Below are 25,449 nucleotides of genomic sequence, written 5' to 3'. Positions count from 1 at the left end.
CTAAGGCATAAAATGATTTCATTAAAACACTTTGATATCAATGGTTGCTTAAATTAAGTCCCTTAGGGTTCTTTCAGTTGCCTGATCAGGTCCAACCAGTGAGAAGAAAGGGGAAAAAAAACTTCTGAGAAAAACTAGGTTAAAGTTGCTCCAGATTCTGTGTTGTAGCTGTAAAGAAAATGCAGGGCTGATTTCTAAGCATTAAGATTAGATACACTAGCACTATGATTAAATAGCCTGCTCTTGTTTGATCAGCTTCCAAACACATCTCTCAAAAGCACACGGCACAATATGTGGAACATGAGCTGCTTTGAGAAGTTGAAAGATATACCTGTATGTTATTTGAGGATGTAGAGAAGAAACATGTGATCGCCCATCATTAGTTCCTGTGCCAAAGATTCTGTGCTGGGGATTTTGGTCATGAGTAAGTTGATGCCTTCTTCCCTGAGTGAGTGTAGATTGAGGGATTTCTATACAAAGAAATAGGACAAAGAAGCCATCAGGATTGGACTTTTAGAAATCTTTGGGGGCTGACAAAGGGATGGTTCTTTCCAGGGTTTGTTTGGCTATCTAGGAGGTTTTTCTTGTACTAAGTTTCCCATAAGATGGAGGAGAGCTTTCCAAGCATTTGAACCACAAAGCAGGATAAAGATAGCATGTGCTTTGTACTCTGAGGCAATTTAGAAAGGATATTATTTTCCATTGATGAAAAAAAAAAATTGTAGAATGACCTGCTGGCCACAGCAGGACAAGCAGTTTCTTGCTTTATGGGTGTTTTGAGTAACAAAAGAATAAATAACCTTTGATCAGCAACTCGATCTGTCTGCGTTCCACCCTCCCATTTGAAATTATGCAGCTGTAGATCCCCGCATCCTCGGTCCTGAGATGGCTAATCACCAGGGAGTTGTCAGACTGGTAGGTATGCCTACAGGGGAAGAAAATTAAAGGATTGTCAAATATGGTAGACTGGAAATTGCACCAACTCAGTAACAGTCACTGACATAATCAGTTGACATGGAATGACATAGTCATTGACAGGGTCAAATGCATATTAAGAGTAGTTACTCTACTATTAGAGTATGGGAATAAGAGCAAGTGAGTGATGCTAAAAATGAATGGCTGGCAGGTTTCTTACTGGCTATGTGAAGACAGTGAAATACAGGTAGTCCTCAACTTATGACCACAATTGAGCCCAAAATTTCTGTTGCTAAGTGAGAATTTGTTTAGACAGTTTTGCCTCATTTTATGACCTTTCTTGCCACCGTTGTTAAGTGAATCACTGCAGTTGTTAAGTTAGTAAGATGGTTGTTCAGTGAATCTGGCTTCCCCATTGAGTTTGCTTGTCAGAAGGTCGCAAAAGGTGACCACATGACTTTGGGACACTGCAGCCATCGTAAATACATGCCAGTTGCCAAGCGTCTGACTTTTGTCACCATGGGGATGCTGCAATGGTCATAAGTGTGAAAAATGGTCATAAGTCACTTTTTTCCAGTGCCGTTGTAACTTCAAACGGTTTACTAAACAAACTGTTGCAAGTCAAAGACTACCTGTAATGCAGCAATGGAAACATTGCTGGCATGTAAAGTTCACTGAAGTTCATACCAGGATCATAGGTTGTAGATTTAGATATTGACAATTTCAAATGTGAAGCCTATGACCTCAAAGTTCCATTCACAGGGCATATGAGGTGGATCCAGGGATCAGACCTACCTATCAGATGAGATCGGCTGTCCATCTTTCTGCCACTCAACTCTAGATAAGTGTGAATTGTCTGTCTTACAGAGAAGACGAATGCTTTGTCCTAGGCCTGCCTCCACTGCAGAAGACTCTGATCCATCCAAGAAGATTCTGAAAGATATGTAGCAGTTTCCCCCAAAATGGATATGCATAGTGGGTTAGATAGGAACTTGTATGAAGCATGATTCTAAAAAATTAGCAAGACATCCTCAATATTTCTGTGGGAAACCATGCTAATGCAAATACGTACCTGTTCAGAGAATATTGAAAAGTAGAACCTTGTGGGATTTGATACCCAAATCTTCTCTGTGTTAACCCATCTGTTCCAGATTCCCTCCTCCACTCTTCATGTTGTGTGGTCTGGCCATTCACAGTCAGCTGCTTCTCTGAGTGTCTGGAAATCACAGTCTCACTCAAACCATGCATATGGTCTATTGTGCCCCTTTTAATTTCATCAAGAGTACTTGAGTGATGAGACCTTTCTGGCTGGTTTCCTAGCAAGCTAGTTCCTTGTTCAGATTCAGGTAAGGAATCTTGATTGGAGGAAGTCCTATCACTATGACCCTCATTTCCTGTTCTGTGACTTATAGTTCTTCCAAATTGTTGTGGTTTTACCTCTGTGTTCCCTTCTTGCAGTTGAGAACTAGAGCGGACGTTAGGACTTGCGACATGATGGTGAATACTCACATAGCTTCTTCCCATTGATCCGTGGCAGGTTTTCATGCATTCTTCTTCAGTAGCGAAGTTGTTCTTATTCCCATGACAACTTCCATACCAAAATCGATTGCATTTTCCAACATCGCTTACAAAATACCAACGTATTGTCCAATCTGTGCAGGAACCATGGGCACTGGGTAACAGACACTGGACAGGATAAGCTAGCAGCAAAGGCCAGAAGAGAAATGATATTGGTATATTGTTTATTTATCATGCTATCAATTTCTTTGGCTTTCAGTATTGTACTTTTTCCCATGCCTGCATGAATCTGCTTCTCCTAAAGCAATAATTCCTCACTTGGCAATCCCAAGATGTGTGGACTTCAAATCCCAGAATTCCACAGCCAGCATCACCATTGATGAGAATTCCAGGAGTTGAAGTTCTCATCCTGGGAAATTGCCAAGGTTGGGAAGCACTATACGAAAAGGAATTGTGTGATATGTATGTATGCAAGTGATTTCATCTGGGAGCCTAAACAAGTTTTACTTCAAACAGAAATGTATTGGTGAATCTTTCTTATGAAGAGCCTTGGAATGTTCAAATTCTGTACAATCTTACTACAAAAGCACAAAATATTTTTCTATGCAAGAAATATAGACAACAGAATTCAGATATAATGATATTTATATATTTCAGGTCGAACTCTGACAGGTCTTTTTAAATCAGATTTTTGATTGTATAGTACAGTGATGGCAAACCTTTTAGAGACAGAGTGCCCAAACTGCAACCCAAAACCCACTTATGCATTGTCGGGTGCCGGGTGGGTGTGGCCCATTGGGTGGGCGTGGCTGCAGTGGTAACAGCAGACTGGGTGGGATTAAAAAGTTCAATCAATCAATTCCAACTTTGCAAGATCTTTTTTTTCCCACGAGAAGTTGAAATTGACTGATTGATTGAACCTTTTTTTTTGTACATGGCAGTGGAGGCCTAAAGCGAAAAGGTTTTATAAAACCCAGCTGAAGGCCTAGGACTGGGGCGACGGTGTGTGTGCCCACAGAGAGGGCTCTGAATGCCACCACTGGTATAGTACATAGTAGTCCACATTCAGTGACCACATTCAGCAAACTATTCAAAGTTAGGATGGCTCTGAACGAGGGGACTTACAACTGTTCCTCACAGTCATGGCTGTTGCTAGGTGAAATACCAGGTACCACATTTCAAAAACCAAATGTCACTTACATTGGCTGAGTCTTGTGGGACATCCTTCTCCTTGAGGCCCTAAAGCAGAGGCAATGTTGTCATAGCAACAACCATATATAGAACCTCGGCATTCCTCTGTTGGCACCTGCTGGGCAAGACCTTGGCTTGCCTTAGAGAAAACCAGATGTTACTCAGATTATACCGTTCAACAATGTTTATGAAGTAGCACGTTCAACTGAATCAATCCCAGAAACAGTTCATAATTCAGTTACATTTTTTCTTACAGAATAAAATACCAAAAAGCTACACTGCTAATTTTAATGGGATGAATGGAAATAGCCCGTTATACCCTGTGAAACACAGCAAAACACACTTTATAATATTTTACTCTATCTTAGCAAGAACTTAGAGGAATTGTCTGCAGAAATAGAAAAATCATAGAATTGTGGAGTTGGAAGGAAAGCTGCCTTCTCTAGCTTTTCATCTGGAGGGGCAGAAGAGCTGATGGACTTTTGAACCTAATTCAGTTTGCAGATATCTATGGAAGCATCAAATTTATCAATAGGACACAGGAAAACGGCACTGATTTTGGATAAATGCAGTCGTCATATATATGGGATAGCTAAGGGGAAATAATTATATTCCATCACATCTTCTAGAACGTGTAGAAGTTTGCATCACTTACTGTTGGAGTGGGAGTAACAAGATTTCTGCTTATGTAAACATCACTGTAGTATTGTGTGCACCCTTCTTGGTTAGGTCCATGGGAACGTGATATTCCATCAGGGCAGCACCCATATCTGGGGGAAAAAACAGTAACATGTTCAAAGCAACCCAATATATCAGCTTCATCTGCAAATTTCTCATTTAATGAGCTAGTCCTACCTGCTCAAATGGCAAGAATCAAGTGGGCAACCTTGGCCAAAGCGACCTGCTGCAGCAGTGCGACCATCTGAACAACAGCCATGAGGAGTATGGTTGCAGTCTTGATCATTACCGTCACCATTTGGATAAGAATGGGACCGACGGGACACAGAAGAATCTGAGTAAGAATCCCATCCAAGAGGTAAGAAATTGGAGCGAGGATTCTCATTTGGCTGGACCTGGCGATGAGTAGAGCCAGTTTGGATTATTCTTTCATGTCTAGAAACTGAAAAATATAGGAGGAAAGTCCTTTGGACCTTTCAAGGAAAACATAATATAATGCTATATAACTTGTAATCATATTTCACTAGGGCAAACTCTTACTAGAGGTGTTGTGTAGTAGTGAGATCCACACAGGTTTCTCTATTTTCTTTTACCCCGATATCCCTGCACCTTCCCTCAACCCACCACATTCATTCTTGCTCACCTGACGTAGATCACCTGTACTTACAAGGCTTATCACTTGATGTCGCACTCAATCATTATGCAGAAAGTCTGAAAATAAGTAATCTAGCACAACACCCCCCCAAATTAGAGTAATTACCTCTACTATCAGTTGTTAGAAATGAAGAGGAGTGTGATAGCCCTTTATTAGACTAACAAATGTTACTAAGATGCATACATTTTGGTGGCCACTCCATGCATCTAATAAAGTGAGCTATAACTCATGAAAAATCTATACCTTTTAATCAAATTTGTTAGTCTGATAAAGTGCTACCAGACTCCTCCTGATTTTGGGCTACCAAAGACCAACATGGCTCTCCTACAATATCAGTTGCAAAACTGGGTATGTCCATTTGACAGTGAAACAAAACTACCCTATGCAAAATAATGATTTTCGTTTGTTTGTTTGTTTGTTTGTTTATGACGTCATTAAGATCATAGCTGAGGATCCTTAATTGTACATACGTATAACCTGAAAAAACCTCAGGGAAATGGAAATGGCCCAAAGACTTAGCTAGCAGCTTCCAAGGCAAGATGATTAATATTGAGCAAACTCCTTGCTTCATTCACAGAACTTAGGGAGGAGACAAAAGACAATACCTTTCAGTGGTAACCTCTTACATCTTCTCATTATTTTTCCCCTTCACACAGAACAAATCTTTGAGGAGCAAAAATGGGAATAAACACCCAAAGCGTTCGATGGATGGACTGGTTGCCTGGAAGCAGGTAGCTACTCTTAGTTTACTTTTTAGGAGTCCAGGAAGATTACTTTGCAGCTTTGCAGTGCTACAGTTATCAGACAGAGGGGTGATAGTAAAGGGGGAGCAAGAGGAATCAGGATCTTAATGGGAGGATTAGAATCAAGAGAGCAAAGCAACGTGCTATTAATTTTTCAAACTTACATACTTTCCTGCCCACAATATGTATGGAAAAATTAACAGGCATGGGAAAACAAAAGATAGGTTTAGTTCCATTTTATATTACTGCATAGTAAAGTCTGGCATACAGATTTGAAACCTGAACACATTAGGGAATATTGTGGGAGAAGGAGAAAGAAAAGTTTTCTTCTTTTTTTTTTACCTGAAACTTATCCTTCTTCTTTTTCCAGAAATCTGAAAGAGTATTACAAGATTCTTTTTCCTAGCTGGCTGGACTCTTGAAAAGGCCATTTATACCAGAATGGGACAACTCGCCGCAGCCAACTCACCATAAGACAACTCACTGTGGGCTAATTCAACAATTCAATTCAATTACTTAAAATAATAATAATAGTAAAGTTGGAAGGGACCTTGAAGGTCATCTAGTCCAACCCCCTGCTCAGGCAGGAAGCCCTATACCATTTCGGACAAATGGCTGTCCAGTCTCTTCTTAAAAACTTCCAGTGTTGGAGCATTCACCGCTTCTGGAGGCAGGTTGTTCCACTGGTTAATTGTTCTAACTGTCAGGAAGTTTCTCCTTAGTTCTAGGTTGCTTCTCTCCTTGATTAGTTAAAAAATAGTTTAAAAATATTTTAATTTTTCTCATTCACATTTCATTTTGTCCCCCCCCCCCTTGGCATTCTTTCTTAAGGATTCTGTTCCACTATTTCTATGATATTACTGTAACTCTTGTCCTGCAGCAAGTTGTCTTGTGGCAAACTGTCCCATGGTGAGTTGACTGCAGTGAGTTGGCCATGGCAAGTTGGCCGTGGTGAGTTGGTCATGGTGAGTTGGCCACAGTGAGTTGGCCACGGCGAGTTGGCCACGGCAAGTTGGCCATGGCGAGTTGGCCATGGTGAGTTGGCCATGGTGAGTTGGCTACAGAGAGTTGGCTGTAGTGAGTTGTCGTAGACTCCATTTATACTGGGGCTAAATGTGAAGACTGTCCACAACAACACATTGTGGACAGTCTTCATTTGAATTATGGACAGTATGCACAGGATATAGAATGAATGCCATTTCTTTTCTTATTTTATACTCATTTAACATGAAAGAAGACTGAGCATGATCAGATTTCAGAATTTTATATTCTCTTTGCCTCTTATAGTTTCTTATTGAATACCACTATGAGGAAACATGAAGTGTGGAACTGAAGCAAAAAGTGCAAGCTTGGGTGAACGCCAAGTGAAAATCAGCCATATTGGCTGATCCCTCCCCATCCACAAAAAAAAAAAGCTAAACAGAGGTTGCACTTAATTAATACTTGGATAGCCAACCACCAAAAAAATCCGGAGGTGTAGTCTAGCCCAAGAAATACTAATACTATCCCAGAAGAAGACAATGGCAATTCACTTACAAGTCAAGAATCTGTAAGTGTCTACTGCCCTAGGAGTCAAGGCTGGCTAATAAAGTCTGTAGGTAAAATTGGCATATTCAATCAAAGGCCAACAGGATTTCCTACTTTTCAGGAAACCTGTAAAGTACCAAAAGACACATGATTTAAGGACCAAGTACAGGTAGGGTAGAATTGCCTGAGAAAATTCTAGTATCTTTAAATTAGGAATTGGAAATACTGACAGGCAAGGCTTGCCCCATGCCTTCTGCAAAACCATAAATGATTCTTAGAGTCTACTCAGGAAACACTAGTTGTGACATACAATTAGTTAACAAAGCATTTTAAATTTATCATTCAAGTTCGTTGAAGACTTGAGGCAAGTCCTAAGTTGGATCTCCAGTGAGGAGATTATTAGAATTGGCACTACCAGTGGGTTATCCATAAGCACCAATCTCTCCCTGAGCATATTGTAGGCTCCAGGTTATTTGTTGTATGTCTGTGTTATTGGCAAGTCACCATGACCACCATTTTGTGTATAGGAAGCTCCTTTCTCTCACACGGTCATAACATGCGCTACAACTTCTAAATGTGCACACTGGTTCCCACTGCATTAGTGACTAAAAGTCGAAGCAGATATCAATTTATCTCCCCATCTTCATAGTCACGTCATCTTTGCTTTCTGTCACTGTCACTGAGAAAAGCAGGAAAATGAAGGCAGTGCTAATGGGTGCAAAGCCTTTTCCCTAGAGCAGTGTTTCTCAACCTTGACAATTTTAAGGCATGTGGACTTCAACTCCCAGAATTCCACAGCCAGCAATGCTGGCTGTGGAATTCTGGGAGTTGAAGTCCACATGCCTTAAAATTGTCAAGGTTGAGAAACACTGCCCTAGAGAACTATAGCCTGAGCTGTAAGACTTCCATTTCCTTAAAAATGGGAAAGGGGAACATGCTGAAAAGCTACTCAGAGAAAAGCAAAATAACACTGGTTGAAGGAAGGGCATTTCCAAACCTTCAGTGCCTTGGTCAGGATGGTAGCGGGTCAATAATGTCCGACGGCTGATATTGAACCCTGTGATGTCTTGCATACTGGGAACCTCTGCAGGAATAGGAATAAATATAGTGCATTATGCTGTATAAAAAAAATTTCTCTACTCCCACCACACCCATCAATTAAAGGGAGCCTAAGGACGTATTTTGTTGTGTAGTGGTAAAATGGCACTTCAAAATAGATGGAAATAAAGCTCCATTAGAAAACACAAGGGAAAAGTTCTACAGACTTTAATACCTAGAGTGTACATTGGAAAATATTAATATCCCTTAAGAAAGAGGCAAAATTTCAAGAAAAGTTAAAACTTAATAGAAAAGTGCAAAGAATTCCCATTTGACCCTTCAGTACCCCATTAATATCCCTGCCAAAACTCCTAAAATGTGTGGACCCATTTTTTTATAGTTTTGGGGAAAATTTAAAGGATGAAATGAGTTTCTTAATTTTTCTAAATTTTCCTGGTCTTATCTGATTTCAATGGCCTTTGATACTATTGATTGTGTTATCTTTATGGACTATTTCCAAGGATTGGGAGTAGGAGGCAGTAGTACTGTGGCTTTTCTTTCCCTTGAGAAGGCTCCAGATAGCATTGGTGGGGTGGAGAATTCAGCCTAAGATCCCTGCTTTGACAGTTCCCCAGGGTTTAACACTTTGTGCTCTTCTTTAGTATCTACATGAAGTAGCTAGGTGAAGTAATCTAATGGCATGGGGTCAGATATCATCAATATGTGGATGTTACTCAGTTGAGTATCTCTTTCCTGGCCAATCAAATAATACTGCTCAGCTTCTTCTCTGGTTATTAGGATATGGATGGAGAGGTACAAGTTTAAGCTCAACTTTAGAAAGATCTGGTAGCTATGGATTCAAGGACCCTATGTTTTCAGGGATTTCCCATTTCTAATTCTTGATGAGATAATTACTTAATTTGTTGTAGGGGTTAAGATACCAGGCCATAAACTGGGAGACTGTGAGTGTTAATTCTACCTTAGGCACAAAGCCAACTTGATGACCTTGAGCCAGTCACTCTTTCTCAGTCCTAGGAGGACGGCAATGACCTGTCACCTCTGCTTTCTAGTTTGATTATTTTTTTATTTGCAGCAGTAGTGAGCTTTAAACTGATAGTTATTATTTCTTTTTCTTCTTGTTTTTCAAGGTATTCAGCTGGAGCTGACACAGTAATTGAGGGATTTATAAATCAAATAAATATACATAAAACGGATAGCCATAAAATCTTCCAAACTGGGCTGATTTTTATTTATTTTTTTGAGTGGTTTTAAAGCACCAAATGGACGCCTTATGCTTTAGTAAGTCTCCAAGCATTTCTTTTGTCCTTTAAATTCTCCAAAACTTAAGAAAAAAAAACCTGAGTAGAGAAACCTAGCCCCACTAACTCTAATATTACCACAATGTCATGTTGCTTGGTCATGTCAAGCCCCTTTCAGCTCCCATCCAACCAGGGCACCAACAGGAAGCATGGATCACAGGACAAAATAAGTTGTCAAATGCTCCTTTAGAAATGAGCAGCACTGATTTTTTTTAAATTGATTCTTAATAGCTTGATATTGGTAGGAAGTAACCAATCTGATACTAATTTCTGTAGAATAATACTATTGGGAATTTTCAATGAGAAGACAACGAACTCCCCCCCCAAAAAAACTATTTTTAACAATAACATAACAACAAACCAATTATTTTTTTTTCAGTGCTTTCTAGATTTTCTAGAAATCACAGATTTCTGTTGTGACCCAAGAAAATCATAATTCAGTACTAAAGAACATATTTTTGGATATTAAAAACTCTAAGGTTTAATCTTAGCATTTTTATGTGGAAAAACAAAACATAAATCAAGTCACATTGTGACCTGAATGAGCCCCCTGTATTTAATCCCCACAAAACACAAATCATAAAAATATGTTGTCTCTTACTGCAATCCTAGAATTAATTTACTGGGTGGTAAGGTCCAATCTACTAAAGCAGAAGTTTACTGATTTTTTGCTAACCTCATTTATTCTAATATGCATCGCATCATCCTCCCCTTTTTTTTTTTTACAAATCAGTAATCAAACATAGGACACGAAGAATACTGAGTCATCAACTCAACATTTCTGTAACGGATGTTTCATAGAGATATAATTTAACATGTATAAAACGGAAAAGCCTACCAGTTATACTATATGACGGGGGGATTCCTATCTGTACCTACATCCCAGATTCCTTGGAAGTAGATGCTGAGACTACCACCACTTTGCACTTACGTTGGGGCAGATGACAAGGTTGTGTATTGCAGCTCCCAAGCATGGTTGGTATCTGTGGCTGTATCTCTTGGCAAATCTCATGACCGTAGAATTTGGAATCACCATCAGCACAGATGACTTGGCGGGTTCGGATACCAGAACCACAGCTTTTTGAGCACTTGATCAAAAAATGGTAAAGATTAAAACAATGGATAATCAGAGGAGAAGCAAAGAATCACCAAGGGGCCAGAGGCCTTGTGGGTGAAGTGTCAAGGAACAAGTCTGCAAATGCTACTTGGAGGTTTTCCAATATGGAACCCTCCAGTCTTCCTGCAGCCATTCTAACTTGGAATTCTGAAAATCCCAAAATCCCAACCTCATCAGAATCATGGCAAATCAGGGAAAGAAACTGGTAAAGAACAAAGACCTGGTAGGAATAGTTATTTCCAGGTCAGTTAGTAGGACTGATAAATAAGGCCCAGGAATAGTCCAAAGATTCTGCAGGCAATTGTTCTTAGAGGCAATTACAACTAAGGCACTTTACAGTTTCATTTCCAGAAGATAAGATCATGTGAGTATCACCATCCTGTCCCAGAAAGCAATTGATTAAAATATTTATGCTGTGACCATGCCCTAGCTTTGTCCTAGGGGCTATTCAAGTTGGTGACCTCCTTCTTGTGGTTATTTTCATTATCCCAGGAGATCAACAAATATGGTATGGATGCAAATGGGTCTTTGTAAGAATGTGAAAGAGGAAGCAGGGACAGGACAGAAACTGGATTAGTCCTCTAGGGAAATGTGTGTCATACTCACCAGTCCCCAGTCTCCAATATGCCAGCCAATCTCCTGTATACAATTCTCCCCGATGCAGGGCTGAGTGTGCGGAGGTTTTCGTTCTCTCAAGCAAGCAACATCTAGAATCTGAGGGCCCTGTTCAGACTGGCAGCTTACAGTCCGGGTTTGAATACCTTCACCGCAGCTTACTGAACACTGTAAAAAAATTATCTGCTTGTGGCATGACATACATCTCTATCGCTGATGTTGATTTGTTCTGCATACTCTACAGTCTGAATGAAGATCTCTTCAGTGTTCAGGTTTTCAACGTTTCACTAAAATGCTATGGCATTCAGGCATGTGGGCAGTTCCAGAGATTTTGCCATGGAGTTTGACTTCTTTTGGAGGTGAACTGCAATTGCGGCTTGTTATTTTATTTTATAAATAAATTTTATAAATTTATAAATATTTTATAAATTGTAAGACACATCCATTTTTTAGAATTTGTTCCTCTTCTCTTTTTCTGATTTTTATCATTTTAAAAAAATCCCCATTTTTTGGTATATTTAGTCTTTTGTGTGCATTTTGTAATTTTTCTAATTTTAAATACATGCTTTAAACATGATCATAACCAGTTAAATGATATTCAAATACTTATGTACTTTATTTATATATTTTTATTTATTTGTTATATTTATAACCTATTTTTCCTCTAGGAGGCCTCTGCTTTCCCACAAAAACAGTCTTGCAAGGTAAGTTATATAGTAACTTACAGAGTGATATGTGGGGCATATAAATTTAATCAATCAGTCAAATTGGGCTGAGAGGAACTGACATGTCTAAGATTACCCTGAGCATCCATATCTATGGTAGATTCGAACTTGCCCCCCCCCCATGGTCCTAGATCAGGGGTAGGCAACCTTGGCTCTTTTATGAGTCGTGGACTTCAACTCCCAGAATTCCTGAGCCTGCTATGCTGGCTCAGGAATTCTGGGAATTGAAGTCCACGAGTCATAAAAGAGCCAAGGTTGCCTACCCCTGTCCTAGATGAACACCTGAACTACCAGTCCACATCCTGTATTTAATCTCACTCTGTACTTGTGGTACAGGCGCCCACAAAGTTATGATGAGCCCCAATGTTACATAATCCTGTCGTGTTACAGGTAATCCTTGTTTAGTACCTGCTCACATTTGGAACGGTGATGAAAAACTAACTTTATAACCAAACCTTGTTTTTATGATCTTTGCAAGTCTATAAAACAAAGCTGAAAAAAGATAATTAACACAATCACAGTTTTACTCTGTGACCTCTTCACTTAATGTCTGAGTTGCCAATCCCAAATGTCATCATTAAATGAGGACTACCTGTATTTCCAATGGTTTACTGAGTACTAAAATCATGCAAAACAAATCAGGGCGCCCCAAGGGTGCCCTGGGGCTAGATGATCTTTTTCTTCCCAAGGCGCAGAGGAAGCTGGACCAATCCTGCCTCAGTATAGATATTGTACATAGAGGAAAAAGCTCACCTCAGACCAAAGACTTGTAACCCATGTGGCACACCGCTGCAGGTTGCAAGGCTGCGCACTGCGCGGTTTCTCTGTTAAGGAGGCGCATTCGGTATCATCCACAGCATCCTGAAAATTATGTCCATTGTACGTGGCACAGTAAACTGAACGGCTTTGAATGCCCCCTCCGCAGGTGGCAGAGCACTGGCTCCAGTCACCAGTTTTCCAGCTAAAAACAAATTAAAAAAAAAACAATTCTCAAGAAACCAAGAAGCCACTAGCATCCCGGAACAAAAATTTCTCACAATTAGTTCCTGGGATGAGCTTTTTTTGATCACAGCTTTTATCCAGCTAATAAGGGTTAGGAAAAAGATGCCTGAAATATGGGAATTAACACAGTCATATTAAAAGGCAGGAATTCCAAATTTCTAGCAGCATTAAAAATAACAGGGGTGCCAATCTAATGAAAGGAAGTAGATGAAAGGAATCAAAAAGACAATTTGAGGTGAAGTATTAATAGGTGCCTCAGAGATGGAAAGGTTTAGAAAGGGAGGAAATCCCCAGGAGAGAGTAGTAGAATGTCACTATTTTAAGGGATTGCAGCACCAAGAGCTATATTAAGACAAACCCCAGATTCTGCACGAGGAATACCATTACTGTATGATCTCTCTATATTATGCAGATGCTATGCACATTAAAAAAAAATATTACATGCGTTTTGCCTCTGCAGGATCACAATGTCTTTCCCACCATCAAAAAGTAGCTGGAGAAATTTTTATTTTCAGATAAAAATGTGCCTATGAAAAATTTTGCACATTTACACCCAACACTACTCGCATCAATGTGGTCCAGGGCATTTGGGATGGAGGGTTGATCTTTGGGAAATCTCCAGGGTCTAGCCTGGGGCTATGCTTTGAATAAAATATGAATTAATCAGATCTCGATACTCTTGGATGCTCCTGAAACATGCTTCACTCTGTACATGCATTGACACAAAACTCCACTTTTAACTTGACTTTTCTAAATTTGGGAGAAGCTTCGCCTGACGCTGCAAACAGGAGTAGCAAGGACCACAGTTGGAAGGCTGGGCTTTAATCAAAATTCCAGACAGTCAAACAGCCAGCTCAAGCTGTCGTTTCCAACAGAAACTGCACAAATAACCTCAACTATCTTGGCACAGCATACAGACCAATAGGAGGCTCAGTGGAGAGTGACTATGGGAGTGGAGCATGGCATCTCAGAGGAAGTCCTTTTCTAAAAATAACTTAGCTGGCAGGAGGCTAATCTAGGCAGCTCCTTCAATAGGACTAGAGAAGGAAGCAGACTGCAAAAAAGGATCAGTGTCTAAAAAATAAATTCAGCCTTATATTCCAAGAGGAACTTTACTACTTACTGCCTTTTACAGTTACGTATTATTTTAGGTTGCTGTGGAACAATATTCAGTGTAAGAAAATAAATTTCCCTCCATTCCCTGCAAATGATATTGTCTTTCTCACTCCTGTGATTATTGCCATGATATATAGCTCTTTTCAGCCCTTAGTGGTCCCTTTCATAAAAACATATTTTCGCTTCTCCAAACGGTATTTGTAATTATTCTCACTTCCCTCCAACCCCCGTGAGTCGATCACCCTATCTTCAGTTGGCTCCAGTTGTTAAAAAAAAAAAAAGATAGGTAGCCAACTTCTTGTTTTTCCCCCCGTTTTTCCCTTGCTCATCTTTTTGGGCAAAACAATTAAGCCCCAATTGGTCATTGCTCAGGGGAAGTGCCAGCCATGCTTCAAAACAACTCTGGAGAAGTGGGGAGATGGTGGCAAGCTGCAATGGGATCTTGCCAATTACAGGATGAGAAAAATGAAGCTGGGACTTGGACAAGGTGGAGGTTCCCATCAATGAGAAATCGACTGCCTGATCTCGACAGGATTTCCTTTGGAGGAGGAGCCAAGCTGATTGTTAATCGGCTCACTTTCCATGTCCTTCACGAAGGACTTCATGACATCACAGAGGTAGAGATGGGCAACAACCATTTTATGTGCAAGGAGCAAAACGGGGGGGAAAGCCAATTTCCCATACAAAAAATGAAAAAAAATTGCTTAAATAGACTAACAATAGAAAAAACTATTCAGACCAAATCTCAAAGCTTTCATAATTAGGGCTACATTCAAGAGGAAACCCTGGCAATCAGCCCATAGGCTCTGCTGCCCCTATTCATTGTTTTATGCCATCCATTCTCAGACTGGTGAACAAATAAGCAGCACTTATAGCAAGAATAAAGCCAGGGTTGGATCACTAGATGGGACAATAGGAGTCACTTCACTCTAGTGAAAGAAAGCCATGGAAGTCAATATCAGAAACAAAATGGCACTGCCTTGTCAGGGGAGCCCAGAGAGATAACGTAGTCAACTTTCTCTAACTAGGAGCAATGGTGGTGAGGAAGATGAGTATCCATTAAAAAGGAAGATATGTGTTATGGAGTTGCTTTGAGTCAGATTCCTGGTGGAATTCCAGAAATCTAGGGTTGTCATGTACAAATTAAACCAACCTTTCTCAACCAAACTTGCTTCCAATTTATGAATCTCAATGGAAAAAAATAGCTGGAGTGGATTATGCATCAAAAGAAGAGCAAAGGGTACATAATGCTTTCCCAATATTCCCTTGCCCTAAATTACCAAACATCTTCCTCATCCAATCAAGCAACCATGTGGCGGATCCACATTTTAATGGCTTGCTACCAATATGTCTAGTAATTACCGCTTAACATTTTTATATTCACTGATCCAAATAATTAGAAAACTTAAGAAATTTTTTTTTAGTCTCTCAAGAGTTCTAGCATAAGTTTTTAAAGTTTATGAATCTTGAGACGTCACTTATTTGAAACCACCTTGATTTTCCTTTCAAATCTTCTAAAATATCGAGCACTGGATCACCTGTTTTATTTCACCTGAAAAGAAATAAGTTTCAAATGGCAATGGTACCTCTGTCTTATAGACATACAGTATTAGCTGAGTTCTTATAATGGCTAAATCAAAATGCAGCCTGTTAGCTTTTAGTTACTATGTTGTTTTAGTCCAGCTCATCCTGAAATGAAAAGAAGGACTAGGGGCGACATGATAGCGGTGTTCCAATATCTCAGGCGTTGCCATAAAGAAGAGGGAGTCAAGCTATTCCCCAAAGCGCCAGAAGGCAGGACAAGAAGCAATGGATGGAAACTAACCAAGGAGAGAAGCAACCTAGAACTGAGGAGAAATTTCCTGACAGTTAGAAAATTAATCAGTGGAACATCCCGCCTCCAGAAGTTGTGAATGCTCCAACACTGGAAGTTTTTAAGAAGAGACTGAACAGCCATTTGTCCGAAATGGTACTGTATAGAGTTTCCTGCCTGAGCAGGGGGTTGGACTAGAACACAGGTCGGCAACCTGCGGCTCCAGAGCCGCATGTGGCTCTTTGAGCCTTCCCCTGTGGGTCAGCCTCCTCTGCCATTTGCAGAGAGAGACAGAGACAGAGAGAGGCACTTGCGCTTCCCTGCTTCTCTCTCTGTCTCTGTCTCTGTCTCTGTCTCTCTCTCTCTCTCTCTCTCTCTGTGTGTGTGTGTGTGTGTGTGTGTGTGTGTGTGTATAAAAAAGAGAGTGGACAAGCTGAAAAGCTTTTTGGCCGGGGCTCCTGCCTTGTCTGCGTCTCTGCAGGAAGCAGGAAGCAGGAAGGGTAGAAGAGAGCTAGCTAGCCCAGCTATGCTGACTCAGGAATTCTAGGAGTTGAAGTCCATGAGTAATAAAAGAGCCGAGGTTGCCTACCCCTGAGCTTGTTGGAGAACAATTTGCCACACATCCTGATTTAGCATGTTGTGGGAACAGTTACAATTAAAGAATATAGCAAAAGATTTTATTTCAGGAATGGTGACTGCAAGCTATATAGCATTGTAGCCATGTTTATTTCTCTGCTAATTTAGCCATATATTCCATATTCTATCATAAGTAGTGTGGGAGGATATATGACATTACATGGAAGATTCTTTTTTTGTCTGATTTGAATTATAAAGCATAATAAAGAGTAGGGAACTGTAAATCATGCAGATATTCTACTTGAAAGCTCAAAAAACTTTTTGGTAGGACCTAAGTCCTTTTCTGTAGGACTTAGGAGTTCCACTGGATCAGACTGGGTGTCCCATTAGGTTAAGACATAACAAAGTCATATCTTCACTTCCCCAAACAGTATTTGCAATTACTCTATTTCCCCATCCCCCACCTCTTTGATGGCTCTTTTGGTTTGGTTTAGCCCCTTGTTGAAGTTATCAAAGCAAATGGCATCATCATGCTTTGTAGTAGTGAATTTTATTATGTGAAATATGACTTTTAATACAGTTGTACTATTGGTTGGTAATTGATCATTATGGAAGGACCTCTGATAAATTCTTAGGATATGTAACTGAATCTGTAAAATGATCATCCAGACTAATGGGTATGGGAAAAATATAGAAAAACAGAAAAGAAAGGTTAGATAAAACAATGCAGCAATCTCCAGTAATATTCCTTTTTAATTTACTAAACTTCTCAGCAGAAGCTACTGGGGATATGATATCTAAACTCTTGGGCTACAAAGAAAAAATAAGAAAATTTCTTCCTTCACCCTTCTTCACACAGGATAAGAAGGCAAAAAGCACTGGCTGCCCAACACCATTATTTAGGGAGAAAAGCCAAAGCTTTAAGAACAAAGTCCACCAGCTAGAAGAAAAGCCTTCAAAAGTTCGTGGAACTTTTGGAAGATTTAGAGCCTCACCAGCCTTTGAGTAGCGTGCTGGGAGCCACACTCCAACCAGGATGTAGAGCCATGACAAAAAATTGTTTTTTATCTAAATTAAATTTAACCTTAATTGAATGTAAATTAAAATGATTGAATATACTCAGTATAATTGCTTGCTATGAATTTAATAATTCCTTCTGTCTGCAAATTACAACTTTTCAGCAGCAATTTGGGGAGAGGCTATGTAGTCACACTGCTTGGATGAACAGGATGAACCTGTGCTTTAAATTACTACAGGTAGTCCTCAACTTACAATAGTTCATTTAGTGACCATTCAAAGTTACAACGGCACTGCAAAATGTGACATATGACTGTTTTTGACACTTATGACCGTAGCTCTATTCCCACGGCCACGTGACCAAAATTCAGATGCTTGGCAACTGACTCATATTTATGACGGTCGCAGTGGCCTGGGGTCATGTGATCACCTTTTGTGACTTTCTTACAAGCTAAGTCAATGGGGAAGTCAGATCCTCTTAACAACCATGTCACTAAATTAATAACTGCAACGATTCACCTAACAACTGTAGTACAAAAGGTTGCAAAATGGAGTAAAATTTACTTAACAAATGTTTCACTTATCCACAGAAATTTTGGGCTCAATTGTGGTCGTAAGTCGAGAACTACCTGCATATGTCTCACCAGGCATGGAGGACCGCTAAGGTCTCTTCCAACCTTTCTGTTTTGTATGATTTCATGAATCTAGGTCTGTGGCTTTCAACAAGCATTTCTCAGGAATTTGTAGTTTGTTTGTTTTTTAGCAAATTCCTGCTGAATGAGCAGCTAATAATGCAAGGGGAGGGGGGAATACAAGCCGTTTACTAAGGTTAGGAAGCTTGAAAACCACTATTGTAGGTGAGGAGAAGGAAGAAAAGAGCTAAACCACTTTCTCCTAGTTACCTCTTTGTTTGCAAGTTCCATGCTCTGTTGCGGCTCCATGCTCCCGGCAGATAGAGGTAAGATACCCTTTGTATATAGAACAAAGATTTTAAAGCCCATAATAGATATATAGACATCTGGGTCTGTCTTTTACAGTATGATTTCTATCCTTTTAGGGCCAAACTAAATGGGATTTTGACGACGGATTGAAAACCTCCGCTGCCATATTTTTTTTATGATAGTGTTTCTCAACCTTGGCAATTTGAAGATGTTTGGACTTCAATTCACAGGATTCCTCAGCCAGCCTGACCTTTCCTCAGCTAGCATGGCTGGCTTGGAATTCTGGGAGTTGAAGTCCACACGTCTTCAAGTTGCCAATGTTGAAAAACACTGCCAAAGGATGTTGGGATGGGGTCCAGTTTGGATCGGGGTCACGGGCAGGCAGACAGTCTTTTCTCCTCTTTGCATCTGTACCAATTTCCTGCACCAAAATAGACCACCCAGCATAGCTACTATTATGCAGAAAACATAGAGGCACCTTATTATTCACAAGAAGAAGAGGCAATTCAAATCAAGGCCAAATATGTGGGTGGTGGGAAGAATTCAGTTTCCCCTGCCCTTCATCATGTCTTCAAATCACTCCCTCCAAAAGTTGGATACAGCAAAAAACATTGATGATGCTTTCATGGTTTGATCCCTTCATCTGAATTGTCCAGAATTTTTTTTTTGTTCGTTACAGCCACAAGAATTCACTAAATGTACCTGGAAATCAGCAATAGGTCATAGTAAATGGGAGGTGGGATTTTGGTCTAACTCTCTGTGTTGAATGTGACACATCCTTTGGAGATCTGAAGGTGGATACTTGTTTTGGATTCTGTCCATATTATAAGCAGAAACCTCATTATGCTCAGAAAAGTTCTAGTGCTAAAACAGAGGAAACAATTTCATATCTCTAAAACTTTATAAAGAATAATAAAGTCTTTTTGATAAAATGAAAAGGAATTCTCCCCACTCACCACTTGCATTTCACACAAGGAGGCTCTCTCTCCAATACAGTTTCCCATTAATCAGGAAATATTAAATGATCTTCTATCAGAAAGCTTTTATCTACCCTTCCTAGTATGTTTAGTAATATTGACACCTTCTCCTAAGAGAAGAGTCAGGTGCTTTTAATTTAATTAAATGGGTTGATGGTAAGTGGGAAAGCAAAGCACAGGCTTCATTTCCAGAAGGTCCCTGGACCCCACACAGACTGCACTGACTTGCTTAGAAAAGAAAAACAGTAGATGTCGTAGCTATTTTTTTTTCTTTGTTCATGGGTTTATGGGTCTAAAAAGATGGTGCACATCCTGGAGAGAGCAACAATTTGCCAATATAAAAAATAAATAAAAGAAAGATAATAACATAAATTTGATTAATAAATCAATAAAAATTATGTGTTGTGTGATTAGCTACTCCCAACCTGGAAAACATTTTGTGACTAGGAAAGCCTCAAAGAAAAGATTGCCTATTCTCAATTAGCTTGTAAGATATTTTTCTCAGATAATATTTTGTTCTGGCTTGTGTGAGAAGCGGTCCTCGACTTACAGCCACAATTGAGCCCAAAAATTTCTGTTACTAAGTAAGGCAGCTGTTAAGTGAGTTTTACCCCATTTTATGACCTGTTTTGCCACAGTGGCTAACCGAATCACTGCAGCTCTTAAGTGAATCGTATGGTCATTGAGTAAATCCGGATTCCCTCATTGACTTTGCTTGGTGAAAACTGGCTGGGATGGTTACAAACGGTGATCACAAGAACCTAGGAAAGTGCAACTGTCATAAATAATGCCAGTTGTCAAGCACCCAAATTTTGATGACATAACCATGGGGATGCTGCAACACTTCGTAAGTGTGAAAACCGGTCATAAGTCGCTTTTTTTCAGTGCCACTGTAACTTGGATCAGTCCCTAAACAAATGGTTGTAAGTTGAGGACCACATGTGCTTCTCCAGGGCTCAGGTTTCTCTGCATGCCTTTTGCGTGAGAACAGTAAGGGCCCCGAACGGAGACTACCAAGTTATTTCTGACTATGACCGCTTCTTAGATTTCAAGGTATCTCAGAGAAGAGAGAAACCAAATCAAAGCTCACCGTTTTGTGTGGGGACAGGCCTGGAGGCCACAGGTTCGGTTATTTCCTGGCCATGGTTTATCTCTGCACATATAATCTGGATATGCTTCATTGTCAATGGTACAAAAGACCAGCCGAGACTGATAACCTGAAGAGCAGAGAGAAAAAAAACCACGACAAAGATGGCACAGATAATTGGCAAGGAGATCAGTTGCATAACATTCCTAAATCAAACAAGTGTTATCATCAAATAGATAAGCGTTAGGTAGAGGCCAGCATCTAATGAGTTTTGTTTTCATATTCCCACACAAATGATGTGATTGTAATCAAGATAGCAGGGCTAGCACTAATCTGAAGGCAGGAGTGTGTGTGTGTGTGTGTGGGGGGAATTAATTAAGTTACATAATTAATTGAATGAAATAATGGGTTCACATGCTCATCCTTGGAAAAGAATTCTGAAAATCCCTCAATTTCATCAATTTTTAGGGGTGGGAGGTGATATTTCCCCACCGTGGCCCTGTGCTTTTGGCCAGCTTTCCCTCAGAAGTCAGACATTGCTCTGACATTGATTGCCTTGCAGAAGCTGGTTGAGATGGGGACCCCGCCCCACCCCCCCTTGCCCCCAAGGATCTTTTCCCATTAGCTTAGCTAAATGTAAATAGATTGTTATACGTTTGCTCAGGTTCTTTCAAGTAATGAAAAGAAATGAAGAATTTTGCTGACTGAACCTTTATTTATGCATTATTTATTTCACGGAGGATGTTTTATGTTTGTAGATTATGTTGTGCACTACAGATAGTCCTCGACTTACGACCACAAAATTTCTGTTGTTAAGCGAAACATTTGTTAAGTGAGTTTTGCCCCATTTTACGACCTTTCTTAAGTGAATCACTGCAACTGTTAAGTTAGTAACACAGTTGTTAAGTGAATCTGGCTTCTCCATTGACTTTGCTTGTCAGAAGATCACAAAAGCTGATCATATGGCTCCAGGACACTGCAACCATCATAAATATAAGTAAGTCAGTTGTCAAGTGTCTCAGTTTTGATCACATGACTGTGGGGAGGCTGCAATGGTCATAATTGTGAAAAAATGACCCTAAATAAGTCCCTTTTCTCAGTGCTGTTGTAGTTTTGAACAGTCACTAAGCAAACTGTTGTAAGTCAAGGACTACCTCTACCAGACTGTTTCATTTACAAGTTTTTTTTTCTTCCTAGCATTTTCCCCTCAAGTGCAGGGTCTGCTTTTTCTGGGTCAACAGAGTGCTGATCCATTGGTTGTGACAGGATTTAACCAACTGTCTTGTCACCCAAGCCTGATGTTGCGGGATGAGAGAGAGAGAGAGAGAGAGAGACTGGCCCAAAGTCTCCCAAAAGGCTTTCATGCCTAAGGCAGGACTAGAGTTGAATGGTTTCTAGCCTGGTGCCTTAACCACTACATCAAACTGCCTTTCACATCATTTGCAACAGTATAGAAGCTGAATGAAGAAACAAAAGACTACTATTTGCACTTTACCATACCATATACAATCTCACTGGCATACATGCAGTGCAATGAGTAACTAAGGTAGTTGGTCACATCTACTTTGAAGAAGAATAAACAGATGGACAGGCTTTAAGTCTGAATGAATCAAAATATGTCTGCCACCCATTACAAAATTGTATCTCCTAGAATGGCTAATAGCAGATCTCTTTATAATCCCATAAGCAAAGATTACAAGATGATTTCTGCACAGACCACTGCAAGCTTTTTTAAAATATATATATATAGGTCAAATTCTCAAAACAAGTTTTATCAAAATACCATGATTTTGTTCATGATATAATAATCCTGTCGCAACTTAATCAGAGTTTATTTTCAATTTATGTCTTTTCTCACAGCCTTCCAGGCAACACTAGAATATACACTGTTATTTTCTGTATGTAAGAACAGGAAGGTTGAGTATCCAGATTAATATATTTTATGAGTTCTAGATTCCTTCTGGCTCTAGAATTCAGTGATAACCTGATCAGGGTCTAAGAGGAACAATTTCAAGAATAATGATCAGCTATTGAGTCCCACTGACAAAAAAAAGCCAAAAATAAAAACTTGGTTATAGCAATAGCAATAGCACTTAGACTTATATACCACTTCACAGTGTTTTACAGTCCCATCTAAGTGGTTTACAGAGTCAGCATATTGCCTCCAACAATCTGGGTCCTCATTTTACCGACCTCGGAAGGATAGAAGGCCCGAGTCAACCTTGAGCCAGTCAAAATCGAACTGTTGACAGTTAGCAGTCAGCAGAATTACCCTGCAATACTGCATTCTAACCACTGCACCAACACGGCTCTTATAACCAATATAATCTAATATATCTAACCATTTATCCCTCTGTCCTACCTTTCAAACCAGGTTTTCCCATTACATTAAAATCACATACTAGAAAAATGGCTACCAGAGCAGAATGTCATTTTGGGAAAGCAGCAGTTAAAATCGTTACGATATCAGCTCTAAAAACTAGTAAGATGCCCATGGGGGGCATAAGGAATTGCAGAAGTAATATTGCTACACTTCTCATGCCTAACAGACACATGTAGCCTTCCAAAACTCCCAGGCATTCACAGGATGCAGTGCCTTTGTGCAAATGACCAAAGCAGCATCATGCTATTGTGATACAAGGCCTTCTCCTTTGTATGGGTGTGTTACATCATAACAAAAGGGATGGGGCTTGCATCATAATGATCCAATATTGCTTTGTTATTTGCCCCTCTTGATCTTCCCACAGGTCAATGTCTCCGCAAAAATCCCTTTTGCAGCTCCCAGAGTGATCTCGGCCAAATTTTCAGGGCATTTTTGTGTGTTTTGTGTGGGAGAAATGAAGAAAAATATTACCCTTAGCTCTCTAACAAAAAAATGGGTGGTTTAAAACCCACCAATTCTCTCCTGAATTAGGGCAATTTACTTGTTTTGGTAGACCCTGAAAAGCAAGATTATATTTAATATTTTTCTGGCTTAAATCATTTATTTAACTCCTTATAATACTCTGCTCAAAGCAAGCCAAAAGCATCGGGCCTGTCCACATTATTATCCACATTACTATCTTTTGCAATCCTTAGGCAGGGCACAACATTGAAGACTAAATCTCTGTGTATATGCTACAAAACACAGTGACCGACTCAGATTGGATCCTGCAAAATTGAAATGATATCTCAGGCAGGAGAAGATTGCTTTCACCCATTCTATGCTGTGGTTCTAGAGTTCTCCTGAAGTAACAGATTTCTGCTTAGGATCATCTTGATAATGCATTTATTCTAGTTAAAAATGGCTTTAAGTGCTTTAAGACAGGGGTGTCAAACTGGCAGCCCGCAGGCTGGATGCGTCATGCACAGGACATGCCCGCCCAAGCTCTGCAAAGGCAAAAAACATAATGATACGTCACGATACATCATGTGACGTGATCGAGTTTGACACCCATGGTTTAAGACAGTGGTTCTCAACCTTTTTAATGCCGCGACCCCCAACCGGTCGTAAGTCGAGGACTAAACCGGTCGCAAGTCGAGGATTAAACTGGTCGTAAGTCGAGGACTAAACCGGTCGTAAGTCGAGGACTACCCAACCAGTCGTAAGTCGAGGACTTTCCCTGCCCGGGAGCACCGCGCATGCGTGGTTCCGTCCCCTGCGCCGTCCGAGGTATAGCTGGCAAGCGGCAGAGATGAAGCAGGCCAACCACCAGCTGGCCCAGCCCAAGGGAGGTAAGGCACCCGCCGGAAAAGGGGAAAAAAATGGCGGACAGCCTTGCTTGGCGACCCCCGTGAAATGGTCGATCGACCCCAAATGGGGTCACGACCCATAGGTTGAGAACCGCTGGTTTAAGAGATGGCATATAGATTATTACACAATCATCACTACAACAGTTCAGTATAGCATTTAATTTAATGATTGAAATCTAGCATGTCTACCAATCCTCATATGCAACTAGTATACCTGTCCAAACATTTCTGAGATTTTGAGTGAGAATGCCAACATTTTGTGTGATTTGCTAATTATCTGAGATTTCAACCAATAAACAGTCAGTCTTAGAGACTAACACTCTCACATCGCCCATTCAGTTTTCAGCTTCCCCATCTGCTACGTGTCTGTATTTGTAGCATACACACACAAACTATCTAGAATATCCTCACAGATCAATATGTGATCTGTACACACAGATTGGGAATCATTACTTAAGCAAATCAATAATAGTAAATGTAAAGTGCTGACATATACCTCCACCACATTCAGCACTACAGTCACTCCAGGAGCCGTAGCCCCAGCTGTAGCTTGATGTTTGCCTTTGGAATGGCAAATAGTATTCATAATGCACTCCTTGGTTTGGTTCCTGGCTGATAAGCTGAAAAAGAAAGAAGATAAGCAGGTGTCAGGAAATGCACTGTTTTTGCTACTCTTGCAGCAAGCTATTATCTACTGGTCCAGTTCATGTGGTGGCAAAGTCTGGACTCATAATGCTTTTGCACATAAATATTTAGATGACAAGAATATCTCTTTTTCAAACAAACAAACAAAAAATCTGGTCTACCTGTAGGAAAATAAGGTGAGCTTAGTTTCTTTTCCCTGATGTGTTAATTACTTAATTAATTAAAAACACAATTACTCATCTGTTTGTTACAGTCCAAGTTCCAACCTCCCTCTGTGAGGGAGATGGGTAGTTTTGAAATTTTGTAAATAAATAAACAAACTTTGTCTGCCATTTGTGAAAACTATGTCTATCACTCAGAGCCAATTTGGTTAAGGCATAAGGTTAGGAACCAGGAGATCGTGAGTTCTAGTCTTTTAAGCCAGTTGTGTAACCTTAGGCCAATCACTCCGTCTCATCCCTAGGAAGCAGTCAATGGCAAACCACTTCTCAAAAACCTTACC

General features: G+C 40.1%; 1 protein-coding gene across 1 annotated transcript in view; it reads right to left on the bottom strand.

Annotated features, from left to right (window-relative positions):
• PAPLN (papilin, proteoglycan like sulfated glycoprotein) overlaps nucleotides 1–25,449 on the bottom strand; it is a gene marked incomplete at its 5' end in the record, with an annotated part of 101,946 nt that overhangs the window by 9,562 nt on the left and 66,935 nt on the right. The window contains 13 exons of the mRNA XM_015818950.1: nucleotides 332–470; nucleotides 801–925; nucleotides 1,711–1,848; nucleotides 1,988–2,615; nucleotides 3,634–3,763; nucleotides 4,280–4,394; nucleotides 4,480–4,744; nucleotides 8,225–8,311; nucleotides 10,516–10,672; nucleotides 11,308–11,484; nucleotides 12,795–13,002; nucleotides 20,574–20,700; nucleotides 24,799–24,922. Of these exons, the coding sequence (XP_015674436.1) occupies nucleotides 332–470; nucleotides 801–925; nucleotides 1,711–1,848; nucleotides 1,988–2,615; nucleotides 3,634–3,763; nucleotides 4,280–4,394; nucleotides 4,480–4,744; nucleotides 8,225–8,311; nucleotides 10,516–10,672; nucleotides 11,308–11,484; nucleotides 12,795–13,002; nucleotides 20,574–20,700; nucleotides 24,799–24,922 (2,420 nt within the window). The remainder of the gene's footprint in view (nucleotides 1–331; nucleotides 471–800; nucleotides 926–1,710; nucleotides 1,849–1,987; nucleotides 2,616–3,633; nucleotides 3,764–4,279; nucleotides 4,395–4,479; nucleotides 4,745–8,224; nucleotides 8,312–10,515; nucleotides 10,673–11,307; nucleotides 11,485–12,794; nucleotides 13,003–20,573; nucleotides 20,701–24,798; nucleotides 24,923–25,449) is intronic.

The sequence above is a fragment of the Protobothrops mucrosquamatus genome, unplaced genomic scaffold (genome assembly GCF_001527695.2).
Source record: "Protobothrops mucrosquamatus isolate PMUCROS unplaced genomic scaffold, P.Mucros_1.0 scaffold826, whole genome shotgun sequence".
Taxonomy (NCBI): domain Eukaryota; kingdom Metazoa; phylum Chordata; class Lepidosauria; order Squamata; family Viperidae; genus Protobothrops; species Protobothrops mucrosquamatus.
This window is presented reverse-complemented; position numbering and strand designations above follow the sequence as displayed.